At 37.5% G+C, this 13,207-nt stretch overlaps 2 protein-coding genes across 2 annotated transcripts in view; one reads left to right on the forward strand and one right to left on the reverse strand.

Moving 5' to 3' along the window:
- Dhx29 (DExH-box helicase 29) overlaps window positions 1–8,113 on the reverse strand; it is a 45,439-nt gene extending 37,326 nt beyond the window's left edge. Inside the window, exon 1 of the mRNA XM_026385945.2 lies at window positions 7,798–8,113. Within this exon, the coding sequence (XP_026241730.2) occupies window positions 7,798–7,978 (181 nt within the window). The 5' untranslated portion in view covers window positions 7,979–8,113. The remainder of the gene's footprint in view (window positions 1–7,797) is intronic.
- Window positions 8,114–8,429: 316 nt separating this feature from the next.
- Window positions 8,430–13,207, forward strand: part of Mtrex (Mtr4 exosome RNA helicase) — an 89,113-nt gene continuing 84,335 nt past the window's right edge. Inside the window, exon 1 of the mRNA XM_026385964.2 lies at window positions 8,430–8,573. Within this exon, the coding sequence (XP_026241749.1) occupies window positions 8,440–8,573 (134 nt within the window). The 5' untranslated portion in view covers window positions 8,430–8,439. The remainder of the gene's footprint in view (window positions 8,574–13,207) is intronic.

Here is a 13,207-nt window from a genome sequence, read left to right on the forward strand (position 1 = left end):
ATATTCCTCTTTTTTCTTGGTATTAGTCATTGGATTTAGGGCCCACTCTAAATGTAGGATGATTTCATACTGAGATCCTTAACTAATTACATCTGAAAAGACTTTCCCAATAAGGTCACATTCTGAGATTCCAGGTGGATATTACTTAACTCAACCCAACAGTTGCCAAGCCTGTTCCAGTCAAGAAAAACACTGTATATTCTCAGTCCTCTAACAATGAATAACCCGGAAGGAATAAATACTATTTGCAAATTTTTGGTCACATGATCTCTTTATCCTCTTAAAAATGAGATTCCAGATAGTTTTTATATGGGTTATATCTGTTGATTTAATTTACTACATTTATAAATTAACAGGGAAAACTCAAGTATTCATTAATTAAAAATAATAAACCCATTGTTAATATAAATAATATATTTACTAATATATATCTATATTTAAAAAAATAGTTTCTATTTTTTGCACCCCCCCCCCTTATATTTGGTGCTAGGAATTGAACTTAGGGACTCATGCAACAAATCTAATTAATAGCTAGTATCTTTGTCAGCTTGGGCTGCCTAACAAAATACTACAGACTTCTGGGTGACTTATCTAACAGAAATTTATTTCTCACAGTTCTGGAGTCTAGGAAGACTAAGATTAAATTGCCAGGTAGGTAGACTTCTTTTCTTGGTAAGTAAGTGGCCACTATCTTGTTATACATTGTGACTTTTCTTCTGTGCTTCCTTGGAGAGAGATTGAGCTCTGAGAAATCTCTTCTTATGAGGATACTAATTCTATTGAATCAAGACCCCATCCTTATAACCTCTTTTAACCCTAATCACCTCCTTAGCGATCTCCTCTCCAAATACAGACACACTAGGGGTTAGGGTTTCAATATATGAATTTTGGCAACAGTCAATAATATCGGTTTCTGCATTCAGTCTACCATAGTAACACACTTCACGTATCCTCTGGAAAACTCCACTTTACACTCAGGAGAAAATGAGCAAAAGAAAAGACAAGAAACAATTTAAGAATAATACCAGAAGGGCTGGGGTTGTGGCTCAGTGGTAGAGTGCTTGTCTAGCATTCGTGAGCCTCTGGGTTCAATGACCCGCACCATATAAAAATAAAAAAATAAAATAAAGGTATTGTGTCCATCTACAACTAAAAAAATTAAAAAAAAATAATACCAGAATCTTATAAAACCTAGCTACTTTTTGGGAAGTAGAGGGTACTGAGGATTGAACTTTGGGGCACTGAACCACATCCCCAGTCCTATTTTGTATTTTATTTAGAGACAGGGTCTCACTGAGTTGCTTAACACCTTGCTAAACTGCTGAGGCTGGCACTGAATTTGCAATCCTCTTGCTTCAGCCTCCCAAGTCACTGGGATTACAGGCCTGTGAAACTGTGCTCGGCTACCTACTTACTTTTATAAACCCTAAAATGAGGAATTTTTTTTTTTCACTTTGAGACACTTAAACATCAAATTTAAGTGTTGCTTATTATGGTTTCAAAAATCGAAGTCTTTGGCTTACATTAAATTCTGTAAGATTTAATATAATTAGACATTTTAAAAGAAAAAAACTTTTTGAAGGCAACTATTGGAAAGTAACTACTGTTCTTTTACTTTTGGGCAGTTTGAACAAGGGATATTTGTGGTTTCCTGAATTTCTGCTGTGCTATACAGTTATATAAGAGGTACTGAAGGCTACCTGGAATATTTTAAAAGATAATAAAAATTCTATAATAGTGTTAGTTTTCTTCTAGTCTTAGACTTTACCTTACTTCTAGTAGTTTCTCTTACAAATTCATGTCAATAGTCATAGAGTGCATTTCTGGAGAGTCTTAATTGTTATTTTAAGCTCAAGCACACACTTAGCCTCCACAGTTATAACCCTTCTTTGTGTGTATGTGTATGGTACTGGGGATTCAACTCAGGGATCTCTACCACTGAGCTATAATCCCAGCTCTTAAGCTTGCCTTAAACTTGTGATCAAATTCTCCTGCCTATATACCATTTTGGGGGGAAGTACTGGGGATTGAACTTAGGGGCACTCAAACACTAAGCCATATCCCCAGCCCTATCTTGTATTTTATTTTAGAGACAGGGTCTCATTGAGTTGCTTAGCGCCTTGCCATTGCTGAGGCTGGTTTTGAACTTGTTATCCTTCTGTCTCAGCCTCCCAAGCCACTGGGCTTCTTTAATCAGCATGAATAGATTCCAAGATTAGGAATGCACAACTTTTGAGGAAAATCCTCCATTTAAAATGTATCTATATTTCCTGACATAGTACAAAGTACAATAAGCAAAATCCAAAGTTTTATGATGCGTTACTACAAATATAATACTTATTTAATGAATCTTGGAGAACTATTGAAAATGCTTAGCTTATGTTTTACTGATTTCCGAGACTGCTTTAATTTTCTCTTTTGTGATTCTTTCTTCTTCTCTCCTGTCAGCTGCCAATTTTCAGAATGTCAACCTAACTAACAGCTTCCCACCCTCAGCTTTTTACTGTTACACAGCAAAAAGTGAAGGTACCAGAATAAAAGAGATATTCAACCTTATTAAGTTAGTAACTCTAAGTTTAAATACAATTCTAAGTCAGTAGGCCATGGAATGAAGTTGGTTTTTACTCTTTTGCCAAGAAAAGTGCTTGACAGATACTTTCCTTACTGCATATAGACATTTTCCAGTAAAATTTGGTTCTGTGTTGCAAGTAGTAGATGTTATAGGAAATCTAACTAGAAGGATGGTGGTATGCAGCATCTCCAAGACAAAAGTATTAGGAGTTCCAAGTTTATAAATCTGAAAGGTCATGGAATAATGCAACATTTATAACTGTCTTTTAAAATTTTATTATATTGAAGTTGAGGCAAAGACACTGATTTTCTCAAAATGATTTGGCTGATTAAAAGAAAATTAGCCAGAATCAGTTTCATATTGCCAAGTACTCTTTCTTTTGAAACATATACATTTTATACTGTTTTGTATTTTAGATCAAACAATGATGCTATTGTCCTCAAAAGACAATTGCTTTTGAGTTGTTAGACTGTCTTCTAATCAAGGTTATACATTGCTCTGGTCAAAAATAAGATCTTGTCTCTATCTTCATGGTGCTAATATCCTGAAGTAATATAATTACCAAGCAACTTATTACCCAAATAAGCTATGAAGAGGAAGTACAGAGTGCCAAGAGAATAAATGAGTGAATTGATGTAATCCAAGCAATTATGGCCTGTGAAAAGTATACACTACCAGAGCCACGTGACTGATCATTTTAAATTGCAAACTAGTTAATGTATGTTCCCTATTTAATATCAACACAAACCCCTCAATTCCCATTGCACTTGGTCTGGACCCTTCCTAGACCTCAGATGTCATTTAACACTTTCCTTCTCATCTCATTTAAACTTTACTATTTTCTGTCCTTCACATAATGTTTTATTTTGGTGATCTCACCCCCAAATATTTAAAATGACATATTTTATGAGTTTATTCGTGATATCAGTCTCCCAGTATTACTTCCCTCTTAATATTTTAATTCTTAAATAAATTCAGATTTTCAGAAACGCTTTCTGTTGGAGGAAAAAAATTATTGACCTTTTTATTTTAGTCTCATTCATACATACAAAGCTGCTGAACTAATTATAAGTAGACTAAAGGCAGTGACGCTTCTAAGGCAAAAACATAGAAACATAAAGGACGAGGGCAAAGTAGGGAAAGGTCTTACATCTCAAGGCTTTTTAAACTGTTCCCTCTGCCTAGAATGCTCTCCACCCATTTATTTGGGTAATTAAACTTAATACGCCTCCTTTGCTTAAATATCACCTTCTGTGTGATGCTTTCCCTGACCACCCTCTTTAAAATTGAATCTCTCCACACCTTTCTCTCTATTCCACCTAACCAGTTTTATGAAAACTTCACAGCACTTACTGCATCCAATGTAGAAGAGATTTTATCTTCTGCCCCCAAATGTCCCCACCATTTTTCCTCCTTGCCTTGCTATAATGTAAGCTCCTCAAGAACAGTGATGTTTTATTCTTATGGTACCCCAGTGTGTAAAATTTTGCCTGGCATATAGTAGCTCTTCAAAAACTTTTTTGATGAAATGAGAAAACAAAAGGGTAAGAATACCCAAAATTGTGCCAAAAGCCCATTTGGTGGCACCAATGGTTTTATACCTTTAGAGTACAGCACAATTTTGATATACTCTGCTATGTACAATCCTTCAAAGTATTTAGAAAGATACAAAGAAATGGAACAACTCTCTATGTGAGGAAATAAAAAGAATTGAGTGCCTTACCACTTTTTCCCTCCAAAGTAGGCCTATTATCTGAAAAGATTCAAAAAGAAAAACAAACAAAAAATTCTGTACAAATTTAGTAGATAACCTCTTTTCTTTTTTTCCTTTCTTGATTTCTTGGCTTTGATAATTTCTTTGAATTTTTATCACCTATCCATGGATTCTTTTGAGTGACAATCTACATAACATTAGGGATGAAGATATTAATACATATCAAATATATTCCATAATTTTATAGGACATATAAAATATGTAATCCCTCATATACCATAAGGAAAGACCTAACTGTCAAAAAGAATGATATAAATAACCATAACACAATAGTTAAGGATATCCGGGTGAATTCAAAAAGGAGTTGATACCTAATATGGTATTATAGAGTTTTGATAGATGTGCTACAGACAGATGGCATTCCACAAAGAGAAAATGGCAGAAAACCAATAGTTTCATTTAGAGCAATAAGAATGCACCAGATGTCAACATACTTTATATACAACCAGAGACATGAAAAATTGTGCTGTACACATGTAGTAAGAATTGTAATGCATTCAGCTGTCATTTATTTATTTAAACATCAATTTTTTTAAAAAAGAACACAACAATAAGTATTAGAGAGGATGTGGGGGAAAAGGCTCACTCATATATTGCTGATGGGACTGCAAATTGGTGTGCCCAAAATGGAAAGCAGTACGGAGATTCCTTGGAAAGCTGGGAATGGAACCACTATTTGACCCAGTTATCCCTCTCCTCCGTCTATATCCAAAGGACTTAAAAACAGCATACTACAAGGACACAGCCACATTAATGTTTATAGCAGTAAAATTCACAAGAGCTAAACTGTGGAACCAATCTAGATGCCCTTCAGTCAATGAATGGTTAAAGAAAATGTAGTATATATACACAGTGGAATATTACTCAGCAATAAAAGAGAGTAAAATCATGGCATTTGCAAGTAAATGGATGGAGTTGGAGAATGTAATGCTAAGTGAAGTTAGCCAACTCCAAAAAACCATATACCAAATGTTTTCTCTGATATAAAGAAGCTGATTCATAGCGGAGTTGGGAGGGGGAGCATGGAAGGATTAGAAACTCTAGATAGGGCAAAGAGGTGTGTGTCCCCTTCTCTTACTGTGCCCTTGGGTGGGGCCTACCCAGGTGTCAGTCAACCTGCTGACAGGGGACAGCATTAAGATAGACTCAGCCCCCTGAAACCTGACCCCTTGCCTCATTTGAATAGCTTCTCCTCAATAAAGGGGGTCAGTGCGAGCTCTCTTTTTCTGCGGATCCTTAAGGTCAGAGGAGCTGTCACAGTGACCCCAAACAAAAAGGTATTTGTGTCCCTTGTGTGGTTATTTCGTGCAGCCCAGTTAGCCCAGTTTATCTGGAGTGACCCCTGGGCCTTTTAGTTGAGAGAACAGAAACCGGGCAATCAATATTAGATGAACAACTTGGATTTTCCTGCAAAGTCAGTGAGGAAGCCATGGAAGAGAATGGTAACTATAAAGATCAAAGCAACATTTTTGGAAGATCAATCTGATGCTGATATATTGGAGACTGGAGGAGAGAAACAGAACAAAGTTAGGTAGACCCATTAAGTGACTCTGTTGGTACTCCAGGAATTTGTGATTAGACTAGAGTATAAACAGCACATGAAAAATGAGAGAGTATACAGGAACAGATATGCAAGTGAAGACTTTACAGAGCCTGGCCATAGACTGAATGCAAAGAATAACAGAGAGCATCAAAAGTAACTTTTGGGGTTGGGGTTGTGGCTCAGTGGTAGAGTGCTTGTGTAGCATGCATGAGGCACTGGGTTTGATCCCCAGCACCACATAAAAAAATTAAAAGAAATAAACAAAATATTGTGTCTATCTACAAATAAAAATATTTTTTTAAAAGTTACTTTTGATCTTGGATAAACACTTATGTGGGAAAAGAGAAATAAGGAAGTAGGAAAAAAGGTAATTTGTGGAGAAAAGAGCAGTTTAGTATTAGCCATGTTAAATTTGAGATGCTTGCAAAAAAAACAGGTCCAGGTTAATGCTGAAATGGCTGATTTCTGCTTGAAAGCAAGGCTGGTGTACGTTGGAAAATTACCTATAAAGTAATGGAAATAGGTGAACTCTCCTAAGAGAGCTGGAGGAGGGATCTATATTGCAAAGGATAGACACCTTGGGAAAGGTTCACATTTTGGAGGAGAGTGGAGGAAATAGGAGTCAAAGAATACAACAAATGACTATCAGAAAGTTAAAAGAATTCAAAGAAACTTCAGTAAAAGACAAAGGGAAAACCAAGATGTGGATCCAGAGAGTAAAATTACCACAGACTAAATTAAGGAGAAATTCTACATATTGGTAATGACAAGCATAACAACTCTATAGTTAAAAGATAACAAACTGCAGGGTAAAGAAATCTTACCCACCTTTTAGCTGAAGGTTTGATATCTGCCCATTTCTCTAGTCTCATCTCCTTTCCTCTTTAGCAATGCTCATATTCAATGAATTCCTCAAGAGCTCGTTCTTGACTCCAAATCTTTGCATGTTGTTCATTACTATTTGCTTGGAATACTATTTCTGTCATGCCTTATCAAGTTAACTTCTCATCTTTTTGATCTCCCAGCATGTCACCTTTTCTGAGCTCATTCACAATTCCTGCTCCTCACCATAAGAATTAGATTATCTTATTAAACTTTCCCCACACTTTGCAGCACTTATCAATTATAAAGCAATTATGCCTATCTGTGTGATTAGTTAATGCCTATCTCTGACATTAGACTGGCAAGCTGCAGGAGAGGCAATGTTTCCATTTCGCTCATTTCATTCCCCCCGCCCCCATTCCAGATGCCTAAGTATTTGTGTGTATGCACGTATACACACATGCTTAGCTAGCAGAAGGAAACAGTGTATTAATTTCATCTTTTGAAATCCGCCTTAATAGTGGCCTGCAGATGTGCAGCAGGAGTTGGACATCTCCAAGGCGAGTTTTCAAACCAATGTACAGAGTAAGCAAAAAATGCAAGGATGCGGAACAAGAGTGAAGATAATTTTGCAATAGGTTACACCAATGTTCAGTGTGTAAGTACTGTAATTCCTATTAAGTACTGATTTTTCCAGAGCATAGAGGGTACTACATCATTACTAAACATGATAAAAATCAGGCAAGAAAATGGGGCAGGCACGAGGAGATGGAACTCCACTACTACCCGTCTCTGCCTTAGCCTAGTCCGCTGGGTTGATGGTTCAGAATGGATCCCCTTTGAAACAGCAAGAAATGCAATTACTTTGTTCTTGGAAGAAAAGGTAGAAGGGAAAGGTCAGGCTGCAACAGTGCTACTGCAGGAATTCTGGAGGCTCAGAGAGCTTAGATTTATCTGAAAGGCGGCTAGAAGCTAACAGCTCCGGGAGTGGGAGATACAAATTTTTAGCATGATGGTCCGCCCGGGTTCGAAGGTTCTTTCCTGGGAACAAGGAGTAGAAAGTTCAGGGTGGAGAGTTCCTCGTACCTTGCTTGACTCGGGGCTCCCGGGTGACGGCAGCAGCGGCAGGGGGCGGCCTGGCCCCTGGCTTCTTGCTTTGGGTTTCCCCGTCAGCTCCGGCCTCTGCAGATTTGGCTCTGGAAGCAGACACCGCGGCTCGGACCGCCGCAGCTCCAGGCGCCTTGTGTTTCTTGTTCTTACCGCCCATGCTGTTGCAATTGCAGCAGAAGATTCTTCCAGGTCTCGGTCTGGCCTCCACCACAGCAGAACCCACGAGAGTTCTTCACATTACCCGGCACCCGCACCGCCACCCAGCGTCCTCCATCCGGGCTTCTCAGACCAGGGCGACTGCTTCACTCAGTTGGTCAGATTCACCAGGCTCCGCCTCTTTGTCCCCCCCCCACCCCGCTTCGGGAACCTGCCGCATGCCGGCTACCGAGAGCTGAGGTACGCGTTCTCTTTAAAACCACTGGACTGTCTATCCACTAGTAATCCAAAAGGAAAGGAAAAATCAAAACAAAGAAACAAAATCAGAGAAATTCCTTCGGTCGAGCGACTCTATTACTTTTGACTCCTACGGGCCACCGTTGAGCCTCCGCCTTGGCGTCACTGTCGGGGCGGTCGCGGGGCCTCGTGGGTAAAAGGAAGATTCGGTCTGAGCTCGGAAAGATGGCGGATGCGTTTGGGGATGAGCTGTTCAGCGTGTTCGAAGATGACTCCACCACTGCGGCCGCAACCAAAAAAGACAAAGAAAAGGAGAAGGGAAAATGGAAGGGCTTGCCAGGGTCTGCAGAAAAGGCCGGGTAAGGAAGACGTCCAAGATGTTTTTTTTTTTTCCTCTTGGTGCCGAGGGCAGAAAACACGATTCTTGGGAAAAGCACAAAATGTGTGTACTGTGAGTGAAGTCGGAAAGTGAAGGGGTTCTGGAAGAAGAGAGGAAGGATAATACTGATTGGGGGAAACCCGGTCTTGTCTTTCCCCCATACCGCCAGGCAGCCTGAGCCGCTGCCACAGCTCTTTCCTTTGGCCCACGGTACTGACTCCTATCTGCGCCGCGGGGCGGTGAGGTTTCCCTTAGGTTCTGGGCAAATGCCCAGTTCCTTGCACGAAGTCTTTTATAAACGAAATTGATGACTAGGTGAAGGGCAAAGAAGCTTAGAAGAAACGACGTAGGGGTTAAAGGACAAATAGAAACAAGGGAGAGATTCTAATCTCCACGCTATAGATTTCTCGCCCGTAAAATGGAAATTTGATAGTGTCTACCACTTAGGCTGTCATGAAGATTAAATGAGACAATATGTGTTAATCTCCTAACAAGAGTTTAGTACATAATAAAACCAAATAAATGCAAGCTATGAGGAGTTTATTTAGAAAATATTTAAAATTACTAGATCTTAAACGTGTAGAGTAATGCATATAACCATCATAAAGTGTATATAGCAGAACAACGGAATTCTATTATTTGAATTATGGAAAATAAGGTGGTTCATTATTAATTAACAATATTTATTTTTGTTGTTGCCTGGAAAATACCAAATAGGTGAATGAATTAGGCATGATTTCATTCTTGAGGAATTTTCTAAGGGGATAGAACACATTTTAAAGAGTTGTAACTTTGCATTAGTCAGCAATGGACATAAAATGAACGGTATGTACAGTTAAGTGCTATATAAGTTTGAGATATCTGTGATGTTCAGGGTAGCTTAGATAACAGGATATTCTGGATTGAGGAAATAGTAAATTAAATTAGTGTTTCCTAACTTGGGGATGGGATAAGTAAAAGTATAGTTCAGGAAAATTACTTGATTAGTGATTGGCAAAGTATATTTAAGAGTATAGACACTGAAAGCATGAAAGTAGGTTGGAAAGTATTTTCATTTGTCTAGTTTTGAGATGAAAAGAACCTCAGGAAGTAGGAGAAGGAAGGAAAAGATATGAACATTTTGTCAAGGACAAAATTAAGGAGAACAACAGAAGGGGGGTCAGAAGAGACAGGCTTTTAAAATGTGTATGTCAGGGAGAAGAAAAATAGGTAAATTCAGAAGTTTTGAGACAAAGTGAAGCAATGGTAATACATCCTTATGGAAATGTACATTGGGTAGTTTTAATGAGGGTTGTAAGAGACAGACCTGTAGTACTGGCAGTCTCTTATCTCAATAATGTTATTTGAATTGGTGCTGGTTGAGGTGGAGATCCCTATGGGAAAGTGTAATGACACAGCAGAGAACTTCAAGAGAAATAAGACCAAAGAGAGATTAGAGGGATAGCAGAAAAACCCGGAGTGTGAAAAATAGTTTTCACCTCTCATTGAGTTGAAGGAAGTGGAAAAGTTTGGGGGAGCTTAAGTATTTTTCAATAGTTACTTGTTTAAGTGAGCAACTACAGTATTACAAAAATAATATATGTATGATTTCCAACTTTATACTTTACTTCACAGATACTAATTATTCTACTTTCTAGTGCAGTAGGGATAAGTTTAATAGTCTGAAATATAGAAGAAAGTTAATTTATATTTTAATTTTATTAGGAAATATGTGAACATTAGAGAAGGGAAATATATAAGAAAATACAGAGCATTAGTAACTTCAGGTCCTTTTTTTCTTTTTTTTTACTACCAGGACTTTAAGTTAGGCTTTCTCATCTAGACATTTTAGGAAAGAATCCAGTTTGCCTGGGATCATAATCATTGTGTATAATGTGAAATTCTATCTGGTCTCTAAAGCAGTAGGGCATATTCTGAAACTGTAGTGAAAATTTGAAGATCCCAGGTTCAAAGACAGCCTCAGCAAAAGTGAGATGCTAAGCAGCTTAGTGAGACCCTGTCTCTAAATAAAATACAAAATGGGGCTGGGAATGTGGCTCAATGGTTGAGTGCCCCTGAGTTTAATCCCCAGTATTCCCTCCCAAAATAATAATTGTCCTTATGTATTTAATACTTTAGGCCAAATGCTTTTAAAACTAGGAGATTGTCAAACTATATATATATATATATATACACACATATACATGTGTGTTATATCTACATATGTTATGTATAAGGAATGTCATGTACCTACAATTTTGTTTCAGCAATATTAAGTAATGGTAAATTCATTTCCACCCATAGTAGGAGATTGTCAAACTATGTACATATACTTATGTTACATAAAAGGAACGTCATGTACCTATACCTTTGTTTCAGCAATATCAAGTAAATCTATTTCCACGCATACCCTCTTTTAAATCAAATACTACCTATCATGTTATTTCTCTCTCTTTCAGTATTCATTTCATCCCACCCCCTCTAAACAAAAACAAAACTAATAATAATTCTTTAATAGTGTCTACTCAGTCCATAGTGAGGTTTCTTTTATTGTCTTTAAGGGTTTTTTTTGGTAGGCGGTTTGTTTGAATCAGGTACCAGACAAAGCCGGTACACTGTTTTAGTTGTTACTCCTTAAGTCTTTTCTCCATCAATCTCCCTCTTGTTTCTTTATGTCATACATTTCTTTTTTCTTTAAGAAAGAGACAGACTGAGAGAGAGAGAGGGAGAGAGAGAGTTTTTAAAAAATTTTTTTTAGTTTTCGGCGGACACAACGTCTTTATTTGTATGTGGTGCTGAGGATGGAACCCAGCGACACATGCATGCCAAGTGAGCGCGCTACCGCTTGAGCCATATCCCCAGCCCCTGTCATACATTTCTTTTTGGAAGGATGAGTAAGAGAAGAAACCAGGCCACTCGTTCTGGAGAGTTTCCCACATTCTAGATTGCTTTATTAGACAGTCATTTAACTTGTTTCTCCTTCCTAAGTATTTACTTTAGTTTTAACTTATATCTAGTTCCACCATTGTCCAATAGTCACTATTCACATGAAGCATTTAAAATATGGCTTGTCAGAACTGAGATGTACAAAAAGTATAACATTAGATTTTGAAGACTTAATATGAAAATAGAAGGTAAAATACCCCATTCATTTTTTAAACATTTTATTAGTTATTGATGGACATTTATTTGTTTTTTTATATGTAGTGCTGAGAATCGAACCCAGTGCCAGGCAAGCACTCTACCACTGAGCTACAACCCCAGTCCCCATTAATTTTTATCTTGGTTATAATTAACATATTTTGCATAAAATGGGTTAAGTAAAACAAATTAAAATTTATATTACCTGTTGTTTTAAATCTGTTAAAGTGATTACAAAATTTTGAATTTATACGTAGCGTACATTATATATATGCAAATTCATTTGGCAGTGGTAATCTGGAGACTTGATTAGATTCAGGTTCTTTTGTTTTAGATAAGAATAATTTATATTGGCATGATGTATTTCTGTTGCCCTACATCATAAGATGCAGATTATCTGTTCCATTCCAAGATTAATCAGTAGGTTATAATGTTAACCAAGATCCCTCATCAGCCTTTCACATAATTGCTTTAGCATCTGCTACTGGTTGCCTAAACCCATTATTTCATTAGTAGTTGCAAAGTAGAGATTTTTCTATTTTTATCATTTCTTTTTGCTTGAGTTACCTGTAATGTGTCTTAAAAAAATTCCCATATTAGCTCTTTATCTTGAATCATAGTTTGTAAAGAAAAGGCAGAATTAATGCTTGATTCTTTTCAGTTTTTAGAGAAACGAATTCCTTGAGAATATCCTTTCTTTTGTGTGGTTGCCCACCTGCCTGCCTTTCTTCCTTCTACCTGCCTTCCTCCCTTCCTTATATACTTGAAGTACACTAAACCATTACCACAATCAAGATTGAAATATTTCCATTACCTCCTGAAGTTTCTTGATTTTCCATTGAAATGCATACCCTTTCCTGCAGGCAACCACACAGATCTGTTCCTATAGAACAGCTTGCATTTTCTAGAATTTTACTTGAATTGAATATTATTTAATCTGTTCTGTGGACATATCATATTTATCTGTTAATGGACATTCATTCAAGTTGTTTTTATTATTATTTCTGATACATAGATGTCCAATCACAGATCAGTGAGAACCCTGCATGTTGGTTCTTACATCAAAAACTCCATCAGTTTTAATTACTTGTGCTTTTTCTTTTTTTTTGAGGGGGGGGATACCAGGGGCATTTAACCACTGAGCCACATTATATTCTTAGATAACCCTTTTTATTTTTATACAGGATTTTGCTTAGTTGCTTAGGCCTTCACTAAGTTGCTGAGGCTGGCTTTGAACTTGTGAACCTCCTGCCTCAGCTTCCCAAATTGCTGGGATTAAAGGGTGCTTTCTGCAAAAGATTGTCTGAATTGCCTAAACATTTTCTGCTCCAGACTGGGATTGAGATAGGGATTTAGGATAGAGGAAGAGAAATACTGAATCTTAAAGGAAACACCCACAGGCCATTGAGATGTAGAAAGCATAGGTATAAATTTCTAGCAACAAGCTGCTGACCCCTGCCCTTGTAAAATGAGGGAAGTAGACAAGTGCAGGGG

The sequence above is a fragment of the Urocitellus parryii genome, chromosome 1 (genome assembly GCF_045843805.1).
Source record: "Urocitellus parryii isolate mUroPar1 chromosome 1, mUroPar1.hap1, whole genome shotgun sequence".
Taxonomy (NCBI): Eukaryota; Metazoa; Chordata; class Mammalia; order Rodentia; family Sciuridae; genus Urocitellus; species Urocitellus parryii.